Source organism: Anopheles arabiensis, chromosome 3 (genome assembly GCF_016920715.1).
Source record: "Anopheles arabiensis isolate DONGOLA chromosome 3, AaraD3, whole genome shotgun sequence".
Classification (NCBI taxonomy): Eukaryota; Metazoa; Arthropoda; class Insecta; order Diptera; family Culicidae; genus Anopheles; species Anopheles arabiensis.
The window spans coordinates 47374153-47394049 of record NC_053518.1 but is presented as its reverse complement, the minus strand read 5'-3'; the positions used below and the strand labels follow the sequence as shown (position 1 = coordinate 47394049).

General features: G+C 38.9%; 5 protein-coding genes across 5 annotated transcripts; 3 read left to right on the top strand and 2 right to left on the bottom strand.

Annotated features, from left to right (window-relative positions):
- Positions 1–1603: 1603 nt before the first annotated feature.
- LOC120904162 (larval cuticle protein A2B-like) lies at positions 1604–2279 on the bottom strand. Its single transcript, XM_040313969.1, has 2 exons — positions 2153–2279; positions 1604–2080 (listed from the first exon to the last, which is right to left on the bottom strand). The coding sequence occupies exons 1-2, from the start codon at positions 2162–2164 to the stop codon at positions 1685–1687; spliced, it is 408 nt and encodes a 135-aa protein (XP_040169903.1). The 5' UTR covers positions 2165–2279; the 3' UTR covers positions 1604–1684.
- A 714-nt stretch (positions 2280–2993) lies between these two features.
- On the top strand, positions 2994–3648 carry LOC120904161 (larval cuticle protein A2B-like). The gene is made up of 2 exons (XM_040313968.1): positions 2994–3119; positions 3182–3648. The coding sequence occupies exons 1-2, from the start codon at positions 3108–3110 to the stop codon at positions 3575–3577; spliced, it is 408 nt and encodes a 135-aa protein (XP_040169902.1). The 5' UTR covers positions 2994–3107; the 3' UTR covers positions 3578–3648.
- Positions 3649–8583: 4935 nt separating this feature from the next.
- LOC120901667 (cuticle protein 7-like) lies at positions 8584–9463 on the top strand. Its single transcript, XM_040309796.1, has 2 exons — positions 8584–8705; positions 8840–9463. The coding sequence occupies exons 1-2, from the start codon at positions 8694–8696 to the stop codon at positions 9305–9307; spliced, it is 480 nt and encodes a 159-aa protein (XP_040165730.1). The 5' UTR covers positions 8584–8693; the 3' UTR covers positions 9308–9463.
- A 4314-nt stretch (positions 9464–13777) lies between these two features.
- Positions 13778–14632, top strand: LOC120901954 (larval cuticle protein A2B-like). The gene is made up of 2 exons (XM_040310334.1): positions 13778–13873; positions 13937–14632. Exons 1-2 carry the CDS (start codon positions 13862–13864, stop codon positions 14465–14467), a joined length of 543 nt encoding a protein of 180 aa, XP_040166268.1. The 5' UTR covers positions 13778–13861; the 3' UTR covers positions 14468–14632.
- Positions 14633–17906: 3274 nt separating this feature from the next.
- Positions 17907–19131, bottom strand: LOC120904534 (pupal cuticle protein Edg-84A-like). Its single transcript, XM_040314619.1, has 2 exons — positions 18918–19131; positions 17907–18815 (listed from the first exon to the last, which is right to left on the bottom strand). The coding sequence occupies exons 1-2, from the start codon at positions 18927–18929 to the stop codon at positions 18084–18086; spliced, it is 744 nt and encodes a 247-aa protein (XP_040170553.1). The 5' UTR covers positions 18930–19131; the 3' UTR covers positions 17907–18083.
- Between the last annotated feature and the right edge of the window lie 766 nt (positions 19132–19897).

Here is a 19897-nt window from a genome sequence, read left to right as displayed (position 1 = left end):
CAATATATGTAAGAGTACCCTCATCAACTAAGAGAAAAAAGTGGTATTCCGAGTGTTATGCATGGTTTCCGAATTTTTCAGAAAGTCTCAAAGTCAGAAAATGTGGAAAAATATGAGTCCGACTTTGAGGAGCCGCCAGCAAAGAAGAACTGAAACACATGCTACATACCATCTTCGAGGACACCTCCCCAACATAGCCACTATGAGTAACTTACTACTCACTTCGTTAATCGAACTATCCACACTGAATGTTGAAATCGTCTTTCTCAGTGGATAAAATCTGATACACCGATTTTTCCTGACTCGTAATCTACAATCTACTTCAGTTTAATTCAAATAACTGCCAAAGTTATTCGCGGGCCGGATTCAATTGGTTCGCGGACCGCATATGGCCCTATTCATCTTTTAAACCATTCGTGAAAGGCTAGAGAACATTTCAGATTAACATAAATAACTTACTTATTTTTAAATTATCGTATGGAACCGATTTTAGTGCAATACCACCACTATTGGTACGTTTACCCTATCTGAAACACGTTTTAATTTCTTTTGTTGTTTTGGTGATTTTTATGCTTCAAATTTTTAAATAAATGTTTTGCCTTGGATATCACCTTTCATCATGTATTTTATTTAATATGGCCTACAAGTGAATGTTTTCTATGTAGCGATACTATGCATACCATTATAAAACACTTATTCAAATGTTAGTAGATATTCGATACATGCATACATGCATAATGGAAATATATACAAGTTTTTATCATATTTGTTCCTCATTAGAATTGAGCACCAAGAACCGAGATACGCAGTTATTGCGTTCCCGAGGAATCCGCGTCACTCGAATATCCGCGTATGTGGAATTTCACGTTTTTCTACTAAAATAATTTGATTTGATAACTCGGTAGTTTTGAATAAATTTAGTACTTTAATACACTTTATCATTTATTTGACAAGGTTCGTGTACAAAATTTGGATATTTTTGGCCTTTAAAGGGGATTAAAATTTCTAGCAAAAATTCTATTTATACTCCAATCGACAATTCTTGAAGCAAATTGTACTGATTTGACATTTGATCAGTCAAATTTAGAAAATCGCGTATGTCCGAAACCAAGAAAGTGGAGATTCTAGAGTTGAAAGAAGGTACTTACAGAGCATACTATTATATACGCATAAAAATACATTTCAATAATCCTACAATGTTACTATTTAAATAAAAACCTCCATTGGTCTATTCTAAATGGATTCTATTCATTAATTTTTGTTGTTGTTTTATGTAGGGTCATCGACAAGATACAGTCCGAAACTATACAATTTTCAATGACCGAGTCTTCCCAGCAGAAGGTGCTACAAGTGCACAAATCAAATAACTGATATTCCATAACCATTAGTGAGAAAGTCAATCCTTGGTCGGGTCAACTTTATGCTTGTGATACAGTGTTTGATTTGCGAAAACTATTAGCGTCACAACTGCTGTATAGTTTTTTTTTTATCCAATTAGTACCATTTTTCATTAAAGGATTTTGATACAATCTACACACTAGAAGGGAAGCAAGGTTTGTATTACATGCATGTTCGAAGTCGTAAAATGAGTAGTAGCAACATGTTTTAAAAGAGTCGATGTTATTTACAACAGGATTTTATTTATTGAACTAGCCAACTTATTATCAACACATTTTCAACCAACTTAGTAGTGGTACGCTGGGTAGGCAACCTTGGCAACCGGGACAGCGACCTTGGCGATAGGAGTAGCGTAAACCTTGGCAATGGGGGCAACGACCTTGGCGACTGGGATAGCAGTCTTCACAGGCTCACGGCGAACGACGGCGTTGAATCCGTTGTGCTCATCGGCGGTGTATTCGACCACTCGGCGGTAGCCATCAGCATCAATCAGAGTGTACTGTCCGACGACGTTGTCACCGTGACGCTCCTCGTGCTGGCTCTTGATGTCTCCGGTATGATCATCATGCACGGAGTACTCGAACTGGTACTCGGCCGGAGCATCCGCATATTCGATATGCTTCACGGCCACCGGAAGTACGGCAGCGCTGGCAGCGGCAACAACAGCGAGCAGGATGCAGTACTGTGAAATAAATTGATATTATTGTTAATCCAGATTATGACAATTTATTTGGTTCTAAGCAATGGTGCTTACTTTGAATGCCATTTTTTAATTTGTTTTTTGATTTTACAGTGAGCTGCTGGAAAGCTGGTAGATAACTGGTACTTGAATTCGCTTTTGCATGAATATTTATACTCGGTTTTTCTACAGATTCTATGCAACTGCATGTCAAACCTTGCTATTTAGATTGGAAGTATCGGTGAACCTCCCACATGCTATGTAAATTGTATCCGCGAAATCAAAAATGGGGTGTCCCCACCCAAGATTTTATCGAAAATGCTACAATTTTATCCTACAGATGTGGCAAACCTCGCATACACTCAAAGGTTCAACTATATCACAGCAATGTTCTCTTCCTCTTAGCAGATTTTACCACGCCTTTCGCAAATGGCTGGGGTGGAACCGTGCTACTAGCTGTCGCGATTCCTGCACAAAAGTCACGTGCTGACGAAAGGTATGCGTACATGACACCAGACAGACCAGACAGGTCACCTTGTCGGTGTGTCCATTTTACTCATTTATCCGTGATTCGTTTATCGCTGGGGCTGCCAGGGTCTGATCGAAATTAGTGTGTAAAATTTGCAATGAAATTAAACTACACAGAGCACGACGACTACCAAAAAAACACACACACACAACACAGTGGGTGCTGCGACTTTGGACATATCTGCAGTAGCCCCAACCCTTTCCTCAATCTCGTGGGACTATTAGTATATACGCGAAATTGTGGTGTGCGAGCAAACGAATTTTATGTACGTATGTTTTTTGAAGCAATTGATCAAGGATACTTGGTTCGGCCAGAATCAAGTTTAACGTTTGAGTTTAGTATCAGTGCAAGGCATACCAGTACTTTCGTGATGCAGTAAATACCTAGAACTGTAAATCGTAGTATAAAAGGACGGTGGTATTACGATATTGACATCAAACGAACAGCACACCTCGTTCAAATCAGAGTCTCTTACTGCAAATAACCAATTAATCCTTCAAAATGGCATTCAAAGTAAGAGTATAAATCGAAATACACCATACAAATATTGAGTAACCTTTTCTTTAATTCTTCAGTACTGCATCCTGCTCGCTGTTGTTGCCGCTGCCAGCGCTGCCGTACTTCCGGTGGCCGTGAAGCATATCGAATATGCGGATGCTCCGGCCGAGTACCAGTTCGAGTACTCCGTGCATGATGATCATACCGGAGACATCAAGAGCCAGCACGAGGAGCGTCACGGTGACAACGTCGTCGGACAGTACACTCTGATTGATGCTGATGGCTACCGCCGAGTGGTCGAATACACCGCCGATGAGCACAACGGATTCAACGCCGTCGTTCGCCGTGAGCCTGTGAAGACTGCTATCCCAGTCGCCAAGGTCGTTGCCCCCATTGCCAAGGTTTACGCTGCTCCTATCGCCAAGGTCGCTGTCCCGGTTGCCAAGGTTGCCTACCCTGCTTATCACTACTAGGATGTTATACCAAATTTTTGTTGCCTAAGTAGTAAAAATTGTGTAAAAATAAATTATGAAATCGTAAATGACTTGTGGAGTGATTTTGTTTTAATCGATTATTTTTTATTTTAAATATTTACTTGCTTATGCCAATAAAGTGTTGTTATGTCATCGTATGATAAGATAATTTATAACTGGAACATTTTGAAATGTCTGCCATATTAGCTATTCAAATTTTTATAAAGTGTTTAGATGAAAAATGGTAGTTTACATTATAATTAAGGAATCACACAAAAACTGAACATTATTACCTTTTGGGTGGAAATTTGATGATTTTTTCAGGTCTCTTCGTAATCGAGTATATGCACTGAGAATTTTGGTTTTGATAATGAATTATGACTACCTATACATTGAACAAAGCGATTGATGGGTTTGTCATGCAGTATAATGTTTGTTGACTTCGATTATATTTTCAAAGTTCATCAATAACCTTCTTCACAAACTCGCAAATCTCTGCCAAACACAATTTTCACATAGGTAATGGAAGTCAAGCTGACTTCTACGAATCATTTCAAATCAAAGCTATCCGCTGTTAAATGGAGAACAACAATTTTACTTGTAAGCTTTTGATAGGGTGAGAATATAATCGTATAGTTTTGGGTATAAACATTATTTTGTTATTTCCGCTAAGACAAAAGTGTTGTAACTGTGGTATATTGGGTTTTTCCTAGAACAGGAGCTGGCGATGTTACGAGTAATTTTGTAAAATTATGATATTTGCTTCCGACAAAGGTTGGTGGTGTGTGAACGCAAAATAATTGGTGATTTTTTTAATTGACACTTGTTCCTCGTGGCAGGGAAAAGATTCGCAAACAATGATGTGGACTCCCTCACACGATACGATTTTTTCGCAACATAGACCAAAAAAATCGCTTACCTTTTATGATCATTATGATTATGATCAATCTTTTTGTGTCATATACTAATTAGCAGAGGTTTTTTGCTGCTTGAAAAAGATATGTGAATCCTGGTCGAATTTCCATTTCACGGAGAAAAAGTCTGCTAGATGGAAGGTTTTTGAGCAGCAGCCGTATCGTGTAAGCCAGCTGTGTCAAACTCATTTCATCAGAGGGCCACAAGTACAGATTTTCAGTGATTCGCGGGCCGCATAGTTGATAATAAAAAATATACCCCAATATTTATATAAAATAATGTTTAAAATCATTATTGTTAAACAAATGGACTTCTTGTACTCGTCGCTTCAAATCTGGAATCGTTTCTTATTTACAAATTTGCGATGTTATATTTCATTGTGTTCCTTTGTATTTAATTTTTTTAATGTACTTTTAACGTTATATGCAATTTCTTTTATCCTTATTATTAAAAAAGAAAAAAGAAAATTTTCACTTTTTCACGGAGGTAGGGGAAGTCTAGCATCCTGTTGCGAATCATTTTCAATGAATCCAAGCTATCCATCGCTGGATGAATGAAAACATATTGGCCTGCAATTTTTCGGCAGATCAAGAGAAAAATTGTAATATAACGTAATATTTTTCAATAATTTCCAAGTTCCAAGTGGTGGTATATTCATTTCTTAGAACTCGTATAGTACGAAATTTTTTGGTAAATTACGATAATCTGACGAAGATTCGTGGTGTGTGATCCCATAAAGATCGGCAAATATGTTTTGGCACTTGAAGTGTCTTGAATGATTCGCGAATTGAGGTATGGACTGTGTGAGCTAATCTATTAATAAGCTATCGATTATTTGAATCCCTAATCTAAATCCCTCTATCTTAAGCGTAAACATTTCATTTTGGTTTTGATTTTTGGGGAGGTTGGAAAGTACATTAATTCATCTTGTATTATGGGAGTACAAATAATTTTAACTTGGCTACAATGAGTCATAAATATTAGATATTAACATTTTTATGATGGCATGGTTATGAACAACCGGTATGGTCGGTCTGGTGGTACAGTCGTCAACTCGTACGACGTAACAAAATGCCCGTCATGGGTTCAAGCCCCGAATAGACCGCGTCCCCATACGTAGGACTGACTATCCTGCTATGGTAACAATAAGTCACTGAAAGCCAAGCTCACTTCACTAGTGGGTACAGGCAGGCCTTGACCGATAGCGGTTGTTGTGCCAAAGAAGAAGAAGAAGAAGAGGTTATGAACAACAAACAGAAGTGGCTCCAATCGAATTTAAAAAAAATGTAACATTCTAAGGTCGGAGCCGTGCAGATCCGTACGGAACAATTCGGAGCCGACTGAAACCTTTACTTGGCAGTCGGAGGCATTGAGATTGTCAAAATCGGTGAGACCGACCAGAGCCATTTCTGACTGCAGACTAGCCGCTCCGTGCGGATTCCGATGAGTCCAACGGTTCCGAATGGCTCTTGACGGCTCTACAGGCTTCGGACGGCAACGAGCGGATCTGTTGCTTTGATTTAACCGGAATCGCAGTCGGAATAGCTAAGATCGGAAATGGTTTTGAGCCGTGGATGCGATTCCAACAATCTATCACTAGTTGTTGCGAAGTTTCCAAGTGTGTGTATCAAGTTATTTTCATTCCTATTTCGTTTCTAGGCAGTTGACGCAAATCTGTATTTACATATATATTTACATATATAATGTGCAATCGATTCTGCACAAAATTATGCTAATATTCAGAATTTAATCGAAACATAATACGACTGAGTTAGCATTCGATTTAATATTTCTTAAGGGTCTCGGTTGTTCTGTACGTACGTGTAGAATAAGTTTGTTAGATGTTATGGGTTGACATTTTTATGTACATTAATGTTAATTTCGAAGAACATAGTGACAAAATGACTGTTTGTCTCTAAAAATTTGAATACACTTCGACAAATAGTAATAACAGATTTATGGTTTGCAGTGCTTTAAGCAATTCTCAAAATATTCTTGCGGGCCGCATTCAAAATCGACGCGGGCCCGCGGGTCGCCAGTTTGACATGCCTGGTGTAAGTGAAGGGCGAAAATGCGCCAATTATGTGTTTCTTGTCGCCGGAAATAGTGCATCTTTGCATCAAAAGTTCGTTTTATGTGATGAATCAATCAATGTGTCAAGCTCACAATAGGCAATACGAATGGGGTATCACTACTTTATTATGATAAGAAAATAAGAGTACGAGTGATTTTTTAATGACTTATGAAAATATGAATATCACCAAATAAATAAAATCGAATCGTTCAAAATTTTCATCTACCACCGATTTTGTAAATATGTACTCACAATCTACATGATTTTTAATATGATAAAGTTTGCATACTTTCTGGACGCTATGTGGATTCAAGTCCATATAGGATTTATAAAAAAATATTTATTTTGTAAATCCTAAAGAGACAACCCGGGGATGCTGTTCGGGCAAAACTGTAAAGGCCCGCTCACGCACTGCTCCGGCAAAGCTGTAAAGGGGTTAAAAACCTTATTTGGATGCATTTGACATTCCTTGTTCTCATCGGGAAGCTATTCGCTGGCAAGTTTTTCGACGCAAATCGTAGAGGATTTGGATGATTTGAGTTAGGTAACAGGAGTAACATTGGAACAAATTTACAATGATCTTGAAGAATCACTGATAACCTACGAAACATTTAAATATTTCTATTATTTGAATATAGAAGTATTAAAATAAATTGTTGTAACGGGTAATAAAAAACGAATACTTCGATTTTGTTCGATGCTTAGATTATAAAATTGATGAGAATTTGTTTTATCCTACTTCAAATAAAAAAATGGCATTTTTATTTTATCAGGTTTTATTATATTACATGTATTTATTGGCTTCATAACTTTGCAGCATTTCTACTGTGCATGCAAAAGCGCTGGAACAAAATAAAGATCCTACATTGAAAAAGCTACAAATATACAAATGTTAATACAAGTTGATATATCAATTGATAGATACAATTTAGTTATATGATATTTTTAATCATCGTTTGACGCACTGTTCAATCATTTGAATTTTTCATCAGACCTAAGACAACGCTCAAGCTCAAGTACCAATCTAAAATATGTGCCAAAATGTTCACACGCAAAGTTAGGTTAATGGTTGTCGGTTGCATTACGTTGCCGTTGCCGTTCGATCTCTTCATTACTTGGTTTTACTTTTGCCTTGCAAAATACAATCACTTGCACCTGGTACTGGCAATTCTGACAAGAATGAGAGTTGGTTGCATCTGCATGATACCTAACATTAACTGCAGCAATTACCATGTCTTGTAATGTCGGGCAGGGCTGAGTAATAAACCAAAGAGCGGATGATTCCATGGCTGGTATAATTGTGCCTTACATAATCTTTGCATATTGCGAGTGTGAAATGGACATGCGAGACACGCAGTAATAGGATTATTTGCGAAGCACAAATAAGACGTGTGCCGTGAAGTGACAAATTAATAAGTAATAGCACTGGTGACTGTATTTCGTGAGCGGGAAACATAAGGTGGGAGTGTGAAAAAAAAGCACAGTCGCTTACACCTTTGCCCCCGTTTTGAGTACATTTTTTTCGGTGTATTGACAGCACAGAAGAACCGTTTTGGAAACGAGTTTTTAGAGTGCGTTGCTATTGCGGCCTTTGCGTAGGTGCAAGTTGTCGTTTACTGGTAAATGTGCCCGCTAATGCAAGGTTGTTTAGTTGTCAGCGGGTTTTTAGTTACATCTTGCTCCTTGCAGGATTGAGAGGCGGATTAATTCGTGTATGAAATACAGCAAAATTTGGCCGACGACGAGGCGAGGGTGAAGGTGCTGGTACACCGAACAGGTTTCCGTTACATTAGGGTTTAAGAAGAAATGAAGTTGATTTTACGGCCCGATTACAGCAAATACTCGGGCACGACTAATCGTGTGGACCGTTGCTTCTGCCACCGGTTTTTGATATTTGATTTTTGATGTATAATACATGCCACTGTCATAGCGATATGCTCTAGATGTAGGTTTTACCGCAGAAGCAGTTGAACTTGATGTAAGTCGGCCAATAGCTTCGTCGTAGGCAAGCTTAGTGATATTTGTAAGGAATTGAGCTATAAAAAGCACTGGATATCAACGAAACTGCATCAGTTAGTTAGAGCTTCGTTACAAGACACATTCAGTCCCCCTACAGCAGTTATTGCAATGGCGTTCAAAGTAAGTTTCTGATTTGTGATGATTTGTCAAGAATTTTCAGAATCTTCTGAAACTTAAACGTTTTGAAAAGTATCACTCCGGGAGCATGAGGATTGTGAGCAGATTGAATAATAGTATTTTTGTTTGTTTATCAGCTTTGCGTTATTTTGGCCATCATGGGTGTTGCCAACGCGGTTCTACTGCCAACGCTGGTTAAGAAAGTGGAAGTGGAAGCACCGGCCGAGTACCAGTTCTCGTACTCCGTACACGACGATCACACCGGAGACATCAAGAGCCAGCAGGAGGAACGTCACGGTGATGACGTCAAGGGACAGTACACTCTGATCGATGCCGATGGCCACCGTCGTGTGGTTGACTACACCGCCGATGAGCACAACGGATTCAACGCCGTCGTCCGCCGTGAGCCCCTGGAGGGACACAAGCTGGTAAAGACCGTCGTCCCAGTGCACAAAGTTGCTGTACCAGTGGCACACTATGTTGCCCCTGCTCTGAAGGTTGCGGTTCCTGTTGCCAAATATGCTGTCCCGGTTGCCAAGGTTCTGGCTCCGGCTCATGTAGCTACTGTGAGCTTCTCTGCACCAAGTCTTACCTACCACTACTAAGAACGTTTGACGCGATGTATATGAAATAGTGTCAGTACTTTGCAATAAATGTAGTAAAATTTGTTTTTATTTTCAAAAAAGTGTTTAAAAAGTGAGTGTATAATCATAATTTGAGTATAAATCTCAGAAGTATAACAAATGTCTCATGAAAAGCTACACATAGTATTCCGTAATTACGATTACTTTATTTGCCCCAACTGTACGATATCATAAGCATAACAGTGACTGCTACAAATTACAGTATATGCAATGTAATGTGCACAATGAATGATTATTTACCACGTTCATTCCGTGTTAGCAACAAACGCATGTTGTTTTCATACTAAAGTTGCATGCTGCAAAGGGTAGTTGTATTGGTAAATGACTGTCGGAAAGGCTGTTCACATTCTTCTTTGATGTCGCCTGTAACAAGAAATGCAGAAACTTGTGTATCATACAGTGTTCGTCGTGTGTGCACGACTGGCGGTTAAAAAAACATTACCAAAGAAAGTGACCATGTCAAGTGCTGAACTTGTCAAGCATACTCCATTTAAAGCAACCAAAAGAAGAAAAAATAACCTCCAAAACACGGCCAAACAGGTTTCCGCCGATCACAAAATGCTGGCAAAACAAAACAAAAACGTACAGCGTTCGAATCATGGGTTATACGGGTGTTTTGCCCGTAGGCTGTTGGTGGTTTGAAATTTCGGTAAAAGTATAACGCCTCATGCACAACTTCGTGAGCCGACTGGCCCATGGTGGAAAAGGTTTGTGTTCAGTCCGCATCAAAATGAGCAACTTTTGGCAGCCGGCTATTCAGTATCGACCATGTAGTTTGCTGCCAAACCCTCACTTACTACCCGTCGAGTCGATCCAAAACGAAGAGAAGGGATGGCCGAAATATTTGCTCCAGGTCACATACGAGTTCCCAGTTTGGTGGAGATAGATTTGTGCTGACCACCTTCCTTCCCCGGTCATTGAAGAAATAGGGCTTTTTCTTTCGCATTCGTGCTGTACACACAGAAGGGGTGACTGCAGTGGAGTGTTCTCGTTCACTCTTTCTCTCTCTCAAGAGCGTACCAGTTAGTGCGAGGAAAAGATCGCGATCGCCTACAGGTAGTAGTTGGCGAGCAAACTCTTCTGGGTACCGCACAGCCAAGCAAAAAGGCAACCTTGAAAGCAGACGAATGGTGGTGTTATATAATCGAAACACGATACTCTTGATCCCAAAATGTTCGATGGAGATCATGGGATGCTGGTGGTCTGGAAACGGGTTTTTATTTCGGAGCAACGGCGTGAGGTGAAGTCCTCAGCATGTTTGGGAGAAAGATTGGCGTAACAGGAACAACATTCGGTCGAGTCAGACTGGTGCAAAATATGTGTGTCAATTGAATGAAAGTGAAAACGTCTGTATACCCGTGGACGATATAAAAGGAGCATGTCAATGTCTGCGGCCTCGTTTAAAAAAGTACGATGCGTATGTTGCTCGTGTAACAATTGGGAGTGGCACCTACCAGTTTGTTCCTGGAAGCTTTTAATGAGCATTGCGTGAAGGTCACCGGCCAGAAAACGTTCGATGCAGTGTAAGGATCGCTGCAAAATACAATTACACCTTAGTGATGGAAGCATGGTTACATTGGATATTTTTTAAATCGCATACTAAAGTATTTAAGTACAGTACATGTAACTGAACGGATAATGTACCATTTCTTGTGTAATGGTTTCAACAATGTAATGAGTTTAGTGTATTCAACCCGATAAATACTGTGAATATATAATGATTACTGTAAACACATATTGTGTACATAATGTTACGGTGCATTTACTGCAATATATCTTAAATGCTCTTACGAACTCTTGCAGCATTCAAAACCTTTTTTTTTCAAAGAATAACCATAGTAGATTTCAGAAGCACCAGTCTTGGGATATGGTTTAAATTTGCTCTAGATTTAGATAATTTGAATTTAAATATTCCATACTTTACGCATAATTTTATTTGCTACTGGATTGTAATCTAACAATGTGCACTTATTAAAAACCTGCCAGATCAGTTTAGATTAAAACTGTTGCATAAAAAAGTATTGCATGAGCAACAGCTAATGTTAAAAACGAGCATTCTGTATCTCCTTTAGAAACAGTGAAAAGATTATTCCAAGAACTATTGCATGTCGGTAATCTACTACTAACTTGGTAGAGAAAAAAAAACAGTCTTATGTTTTATGATTGTTTAATAATATGGTGTTCTATCGTTTACTGGTGTTATTGCAAAACGATTAGAATATGAAAGTATTTAAAAATGTATTGGGCACTACAATCTACTTGTTGCCATGTTGATATTATTATTTCATGTTTGTTTGAGGGTTAAAGTCAATTGAGAAATTTATTGGGATTTACAAGGATAGAACGCATAATTCTTCTTCTTCTTCTTCTTCTTCTTCTTTGGCGCAACAACTGATGTCGGACAAGATTGGCCTGTATCAATAGTGAGCTTGGTTTGTAAAATAATCGATATAAAATTTAATATCAGACAAGTATGTCACTATCGAAGATTCAACATCACAAGAAATATATAAATATAAATGATATTTTTGAGCATCACATTGTATAAAAAAAATAAGAAAACTTTTTTGTAAACTTGAGCACGTATAGGGTTTTTGAAGTGTGAAAATAAAAAGAGAGTTAACGTAAAGTTTATTTATTCATTAATTTATTTATGATTTTTTTATCAATGGAAATACAAATAACTTTCTGTAAAATTTCTATAGTCGAATCTTGTAAACGAGTTTCAGGAATACATATCCGAATTAACTTTAAAAATGTCTTGTGTTATGTAATTTTTGAAAAAAAAATTGTATTGTTTGCTATTTAACAGATTTGTCAGATGTTGATTGATGTTCATTTTGATAGATAGTTTGGAAATATCTTAAAATTTGATGTCATTTTATGATTTGAAAGCATAGCAATGTTTGAAGACTTAAAATAACATAATAAAATAATAAACAATCATAAAGGTTGGTCCTCTGGTACAGTGTTCCATTCATACTTGTTGGGTCAATATACCCGGCATGAGATCAAGTCCCCTATAAACCGTGCTGCCCATACGTAGGACTGACTATCCTGCTATGGGTAATCAATATGTCACTCATAACCAAGCGCATTAGTGATACAGGCAGAACTTGGCCGATAACGGTTTTTGGGCGAAAGAGGAAGAAAAATAATATGCGCGTAATATATAGTTTTAATTGGGGTCAATGAAAACAATTAAAACAACTTGATTTTTGAATTTTACTAAATTTTAAACAATATCAAAAGCTAATCGAGCAATAACAAACATTACGATGAAGTGTATAAGTCTGCAATATGATAGATATTACATCGCTATGATTACTTTAAAAATAATTAGTAATGTGGAATAAGAGTTATGAATATGGAACTTTGTTAATGATGGTACTATGATGGTCTATTCTTGATGTTCAAAATTTGATCATTGATAGATAATGAACACAAAACAACCCTTTTTTTAAACGCATAATTTTCATCGCATTGATTTCGTGGGAAATTTAACGAAGGATCGAATGTTAAGGTCATGGTAGACATGATTGGGATAGCTTCGGGCCCGTTGCTGCCAAATTTGAATCAACCATAAACCCAAAGCAGCGTTAGCCATTGGTTTTGTACATATAACATCTCCTATCTTTCAATAGGAATGCATGTTAAATAATCGGACACGCAACTTTGTCCCAATGTGAGAGGTACACATAAGATTGGTTTTTAGGCAGCCTCGAAGCACCTTACCTTAGGATGTCATTTAACGTCTAAAAGCGATAACTTTAATTACTTTGAGGTCGAAATTGAAAGATTTTGTGAAATATTTAGGAATTCCAGTCAAGGGTTTTTGAAATATATATGTTTTTTTTAATATGCTTTTGTAGTATTTCTTATATTATACAAGTGCTGATGTCTGATACATTAAGTAAATATTTGTTCGTTGCTAGATGGTCCTACTCAAACGATGGGCTGCTCAACCATAGTGACTCACTAAATAGATTTTACTGATTCGCTTGCCCGCTTTGTGACGTGAAGCCTTCGACGTGATGGCTTTCAATTAGGAGGGGAGACAGATTTTTGCAACCAACGAATCATGCCCGCAAGCGTTTTGTGAGAGTGATTTTGCGCGGAATGGTAGAAAGAATGGAGAAAAATAACAAAAATCATATTTTGCATGTACTGCCAAAAACGAACAATCTGATCGGACGGATTGTAGAGAGGGCAACCTACAAAAAATTGGAAACAGATAATCAATGGGGGCCAAAAAAACTCGGTCGCGAATATTATACGAATGTGGCGCATTGGAAGTGGCAAAGATGCAAGAATATGCCGTACAGCATTACTGACAAGACACGACCTGCCACCGATCACTTGGGGTTGATAGTTCAACTATTTGGGGGGCTCGCATCGCATCGGATATAAATAGCGAATTTTGGCAACAAATCAGCATCAGTTCATTCAGAGCCTTCAGCGGAACACAATCGAGTAGTGAAGCATACAGCTACCACATCTAAAAAAATACATAAAATGGCATTCAAAGTAAGAACGATAACAGGGAATAATCACAGCAAACGTTTTATAAACTCCACAAACCTTTCACAGTTCTTGGCCGTCGTAGCTTTCCTGGCAGTTGCCAGTGCACAGCACTACGATCCGCACCATTACCAGCCACAGTACCACCAGTATCACCATGAACCAGCCGTAGTCAAGACTATCCAGCCTGCTCTTATCAAGACCGTCCAGCCCGCTCTGGTCAAGACCGTCAAGCACGTCGAATACCCAGAAGCCCCGGCCGAGTACCAGTTCCAGTACTCCGTACATGATGACCATACTGGTGACATCAAGAGCCAGCAGGAGGAACGTCATGGTGATGACGTCAAGGGACAGTACACTCTGATCGATGCCGATGGCCACCGTCGTGTGGTTGACTACACCGCCGATGAGCACAACGGATTCAACGCCGTCGTCCGCCGTGAGCCCCTGGAGGGACACAAGATCGTCAAGACGATCGCTCCAGTTGCCAAAGTGATTGCCCCTCTGCCGGTCGCTAAGGTATACAGCGCCCCGATCACTAAGGTCGTCGCCCCTCAGGTCCATTACAGCCACCAGCCTCACTACGACCAGCACTATTAAGCGATCACTGGATCGATAAGACGGCGCTTCCATTTACCGAGCGAATTCTAGCGAACCAACTCTCTATTTTCACCCTCATCTTATGCTGCCTCATCTTCCATTCATGCTAGCTCAATTGTAATGAAAATACAATGTAAATAAAATATCAAATGTATACAAACTAAATTCGTGTGCAGTAATGAGTACTACGTACATCAATTATGTGAAAAATCTGTTATAGCTGCTCAGTAATACTTTAACAAAAAGTAATTAACATTCTGATGCTGCAGTGATGTGTAGTACAACAAAAAACTGATTGACAACAATTTGATAACTCTAATTGTATTCCAATGCGGTTGTTGTTGCGATAGAACAAGCTACTTAAGAAAATAAATATAATATTTCTTCAACAAATCCTATAAGAGGATTTCCCTTTTTTCTACCAATTGAGCAACTTTCAACGACAATTGTTGTAATTTTTTCTAGATTGATTTAAAATTATTGGTCGTCCAATGTTTATATTGTAATCCAGAGATGTCAAAGTGGCGAGCCTCAGGTGAAATGTGGCCCGCGACCCCTTGAGCCAAAATTAATTTTCCATATCTGCCTCTTTTCAGTAAATTCTGCCTCAGCACATTTCAGTAAATTCTGGCCATCCTGACAATCCGGATCTGAAAGTTACTGTTAACGTTTTAACTTCAAAATCATACAAAATCGAGAATGTTCGAAATTAAGTGATATATACCCTATGTGGTTTTGGAATTTTTAAGCAATCAATCAGAGTACTTGGTCAGCAAAAGATCAATTTCATCGAACAATTAACAAAATCGTTCAATCAACAAGAATAAAAAACGCAAACTTTGACACTTTTTTGGGCGTAATGTTTCGGGAAAGTATCAGGTCTAACTTCTATTTAGGCATAGTTGCAGCTAACCAGATGTCAGCACAAACACGTGTTACTTTAGATTGCATGTTATAAGCTTATGGTTCTGATGTTGGCATAATTAATGGGGACATCTATGGCGATTGGCAGGAGTAACGATTATTAAGGACTTGTATGACACTTTGCTTCATGGGTTCAAGCTTAGAATGGACCGTTCTCCCGTAGCAAGGATTGACTATCCGGCTGCATGGTAATTAATTATGTCTTGAAAGCCTGAATACGCCGGGATGTACGCATAGGACGTTACGCCAAATAGTAGTGGAACTCCTTGACTGTCCAATGAAAACTTGTCTAAGTACACTGAACGAACCGACCTGTAGTATTGTACCTTATGTATCTTAGATAGCATCAAAGATAAGGACTCACTATTGCTAACAAATGCTGTTCACAATCAATACCAGCTCGAACATATGAATAATAAAATTGACATATCATTTTTACTATTGTTGACATTTTTATTATAGTTATTGTTATTGTTATTGTATTACGATATATTGTTGACATTTCTATTATTTTTACATTTACTATTCTGTCTTGGATAAACCAATCTAGCTAGTCATTTCCTGTTATTGTCATTATTTTTGCGTACTAAATATTATTTGATGGAAAGTATATATCCAAATATCAAAGGTCTTTGACCAACTAAAAATAATTTGCTACAAACGTCCTTCAGTAATCCGTGTTTTAGATAAAATTAAATTTATTAAACCCAAAAGGTTAAACTGTTGTATTGTAATTGTTATTGCAAAATGAAGTGAATGAAACTACTAACGATGTGATTGTTGTATCATACAATGTGGCCAAATGAGTTTGATACCGCTGGTATAATCTATACGGTAGATCTAGGTAGTTACATTTGGTAACAGGTTGGCTGATAAGTCCCCGGTCTGACACATAGACGGCGCCGCTAGTATTAAATGCAGATTATTTTTATATAGTACCAACCTTCAAATGATTCGTGTCAAAATTTGACGTCTGTATGTCAATTAGTTTGTGAGACAGAGCGTGTTTTGTCAAGCAATTTTTGTTATTTTGTTGTTCCACCAAGACAACGCACCGTGCCACAAGTCATAGAGAACGATGGCAAAAATTCATGAATTGGGCTTCGAATTGCTTCCCCACCCACCGTATTCTCCAGATCTGCCCCCAGCGACTTTTTCTTGTTCTCAGACCTCAAAAGGATGCTCGCAGGGAAAAAATTTGGCTGCAATGAAGAGGTGGTCGCCGAAACTGAGGCCTATTTTGAGGCAAAACCGAAGGAGTACTATCAATATGGTATCAAAAAATTGGAAGGTCGTTATAATCGTTATATCGCTCTTGAAGGGAACTATGTTCAATAATAAAAACGAATTTTGACAAAAGAATGTGTTTTTCTTTGTTAGACCGGGGACTTATCAGCCAACCTGTTAAGTTGTGGAGTGGTAACTAGATAGTGTAGATAAGTTAGTCAGCTAGTTAAAATACCTGTTGCTTATAGATTAGTAGCTAGCTACTTTTCGTTACTCTTTTATGTTTAAAGCTCCTATTTTTAAGCGGTATAGCTCATCCTCCCTAATAGCAAGAGGTCTGCATAAGTAAATATCTTCTTCCATCTTCCGCTTGTCTAAAGGATGCCTTTTTTATCACTTCGTACTTGTCTACTAGTTTGTGCTAGGCCAGGGGTGTCAAAGCATTTAAGTTCCCGGGTCACAGGATTGTATCAACGAACATTATGAATAATTCATTTTGGATACCTCTTAAAAATGTTAACTTGATGGAAGTAAAATATGCTTCACCGTGATATTGCATGAGTTTAAAAAAATCTTTCTGGAAATACTTGTTTGTGGTTTGTTTTTTGTTTGCTTTTATTATGCTTTCAATTAAAATTTCGAACAGTTTCTAACTTTAAAAAAAAAATATTTTTACCTGGTCAGTAAAAAATAAATCATTAGTTAATTCTGTATCGAGCATGTTTACTGCATGTAGTTTTTTATATTTGTAATCTGAAATATTTTAGGCTTAAATTCTAATGCTGTAAATTCTAATTGCTGAATAAATGCCATAATTTTAGCCTTCAAATTGAGAAACTACATAATATGAAGCTGAATTGGCAAACTACAAGTGAAATTGGCTAGCTACATGGCATGATATGAATGCATAAGCTCTACAACTATCAAAGTTCTTACTTTTCACCATGAATGTTAAAAAAAAACATATCATTTATTTTCTTTGATTATTCTTACGAAAATTCATTTTAAGGACATAAAAATACCATCATTTAGAGCAAAAAAGAAACAGACCACATTGGAAAGCTTCGATACGAATCATACAAAGTTTTAGATCAAGTAGTTATTTAATCTTATTATAGCAATAAACTTCAACTGTAGAAAATCTTTGTTGCATGCCTTAAAGGTATATGCATAATCCAAACAATGTATGATTTGAAAGCAGAAAAATATAACTATAATACTATGAAACAAATACATTTTGGGATGCTTTTGGCCAGATTGTGAAAAAAGGCCAGATGGTTTTACCCAGTTTTATCATTTCAAACAGAAATGTTTGATTTTATCATTTATTATAGCACATTTGCAGCCTTGATCGAAGGCACTGTATCTACATTTGTATTTACAATTAGTTAACGTAACAGCCATTCATTCGCGAATTTCATTATGATCAGATTCGTTCATCTCAGTGTGACAAGCGGGAGTTCACTTAGTAGTTGTAGTTGCTGGACGGTCCGTGGAACTGGACGTGGTTGACAGCTTCTTGATGCGGAGCATAGGCCAGCTTGGCAACTGGAAGAGCAACCTTAGTGACGGCCGGAAGAGCTACCTTGGCGACAGGGGCATACACCTTAGCCGGAGCTGGAGCTTGGTAGTACTGCTGGACGGGTTGGTGCTGATAGTGCACTGGCTGGGGAGCAAACACTTTGGTGACTGCCGGAGCAGCATAGACCTTAGCCGGAGCAGCATAGACAGGAGCAACAACCTTAGCAACAGGAGCCAGAGTCTTTACAACTTTGTGACCTTCGACTGGTTCACGGCGGACAACAGCGTTGAATCCGTTGTGTTCATCAGCAGTGTAATCGACAATGCGGCGGTAACCATCAGCATCGATCAAGGTGTACTGTCCCTTGACGACATCTCCATGGCGTTCCTCCTGCTGGCTCTTAACATCTCCGGTGTGATCATCATGCACATCGTACGCAAACTGGTACTCGGCCGGAGCATCGGGATATTCGACGTGCTTCACGGTCTTGACCAGAGCAGGCTGGACAGTTTTAACCAGAGCGGGCTGGACAGTCTTGAGCAGCGCTGGTTGCTTGTAAACAACCTGCTGTGGCTGGTATTGTTGGTATTCGGGCTGATGATGGTACTGTGGCTGCTGGTACTGCTGATAGTGCTGGGCGCTGGCCACAGCGATAATAGCGAACAGAGCGACGTACTGAAGAGAGTGAACAACAATGAAACGTATGTTAGAATCAAACAAGTAGAAATAGCACTTTTCACAATGCACTTAAATGTCACTGCACATGGAAATACGCACTTTGAAAGCCATCACGACCGAAAAACTAGTAAGTATGCTTTCAGGACCAGTTGAAACACCAGACAACGATCTTAGCTGACTGAAAGGCTTTGGTGAACTGTGCTAATTCTCGGGTCAACATTCACTTTATATACTGATTTCAGCAAACTGCTCCAAATAACTTCATAGGACCAATGGAATCCACCCGTCATCCGAAGCTCAACGAGGCAAAAAGCCCTCCAGCCTACAAACCGAACCGTCTGAATCTCGCCAGGGGTTGCACTAATTTTCGGTGAAATGTGTCACAATGCCGCAACTACCTTTACGTGTTGTCTCGTTCACTCTCACCCTACGGTTCAGAAGGCAAACTAGCATGAGATCGTGCAGGCTAGCAGGTGGAAGCCACACAAACCACACAGAGAAGGGGATCTACGCCAAACGATGAGATCATTATTCCGGGCGTTAACCACACCTTTTTGCTGCTGCAGGGTTCAGAGCGCCACGCCATTGCTCCGGATTAGCATCCGCTGCCAGTGGCTCGTACCGGGGAAGGGACAATGATCCATATGACACACACATTGACGGGGAAGCATTTTGGGGGTCAAAGCCTGTAATGCGGAGTGGGGGAATCCGTCGAATGCTTCAATTTTGAGATCATTGGGTTTTTTTTCAATATTACCCCCATGGAAATGCAGCCCATTGGCGTTGCCTCCGGCAAGTGTATCCAGATTAGAGCAACGCGTTCACAAACATTCAACCCATAGTTGTGGGTCGCCGGATGGTTAGAAGCAAACATAATTAATGAGTACCTTTGCTATGCAGCCATTGACGAAGCACACGCAGTTCAAGTTCAGGTGATGTATGAACCTTTTCTTCTTTGACACCCTTCCACGTGAACCGGACTGTATGCTTGCAAAGTGGCTTCAAATCCACGCATTTTTTAATTAATCTTCTAGCAAGGACTTGTCCGTTCGAAACAGAAAAATCCCGCCCTGCCAGCA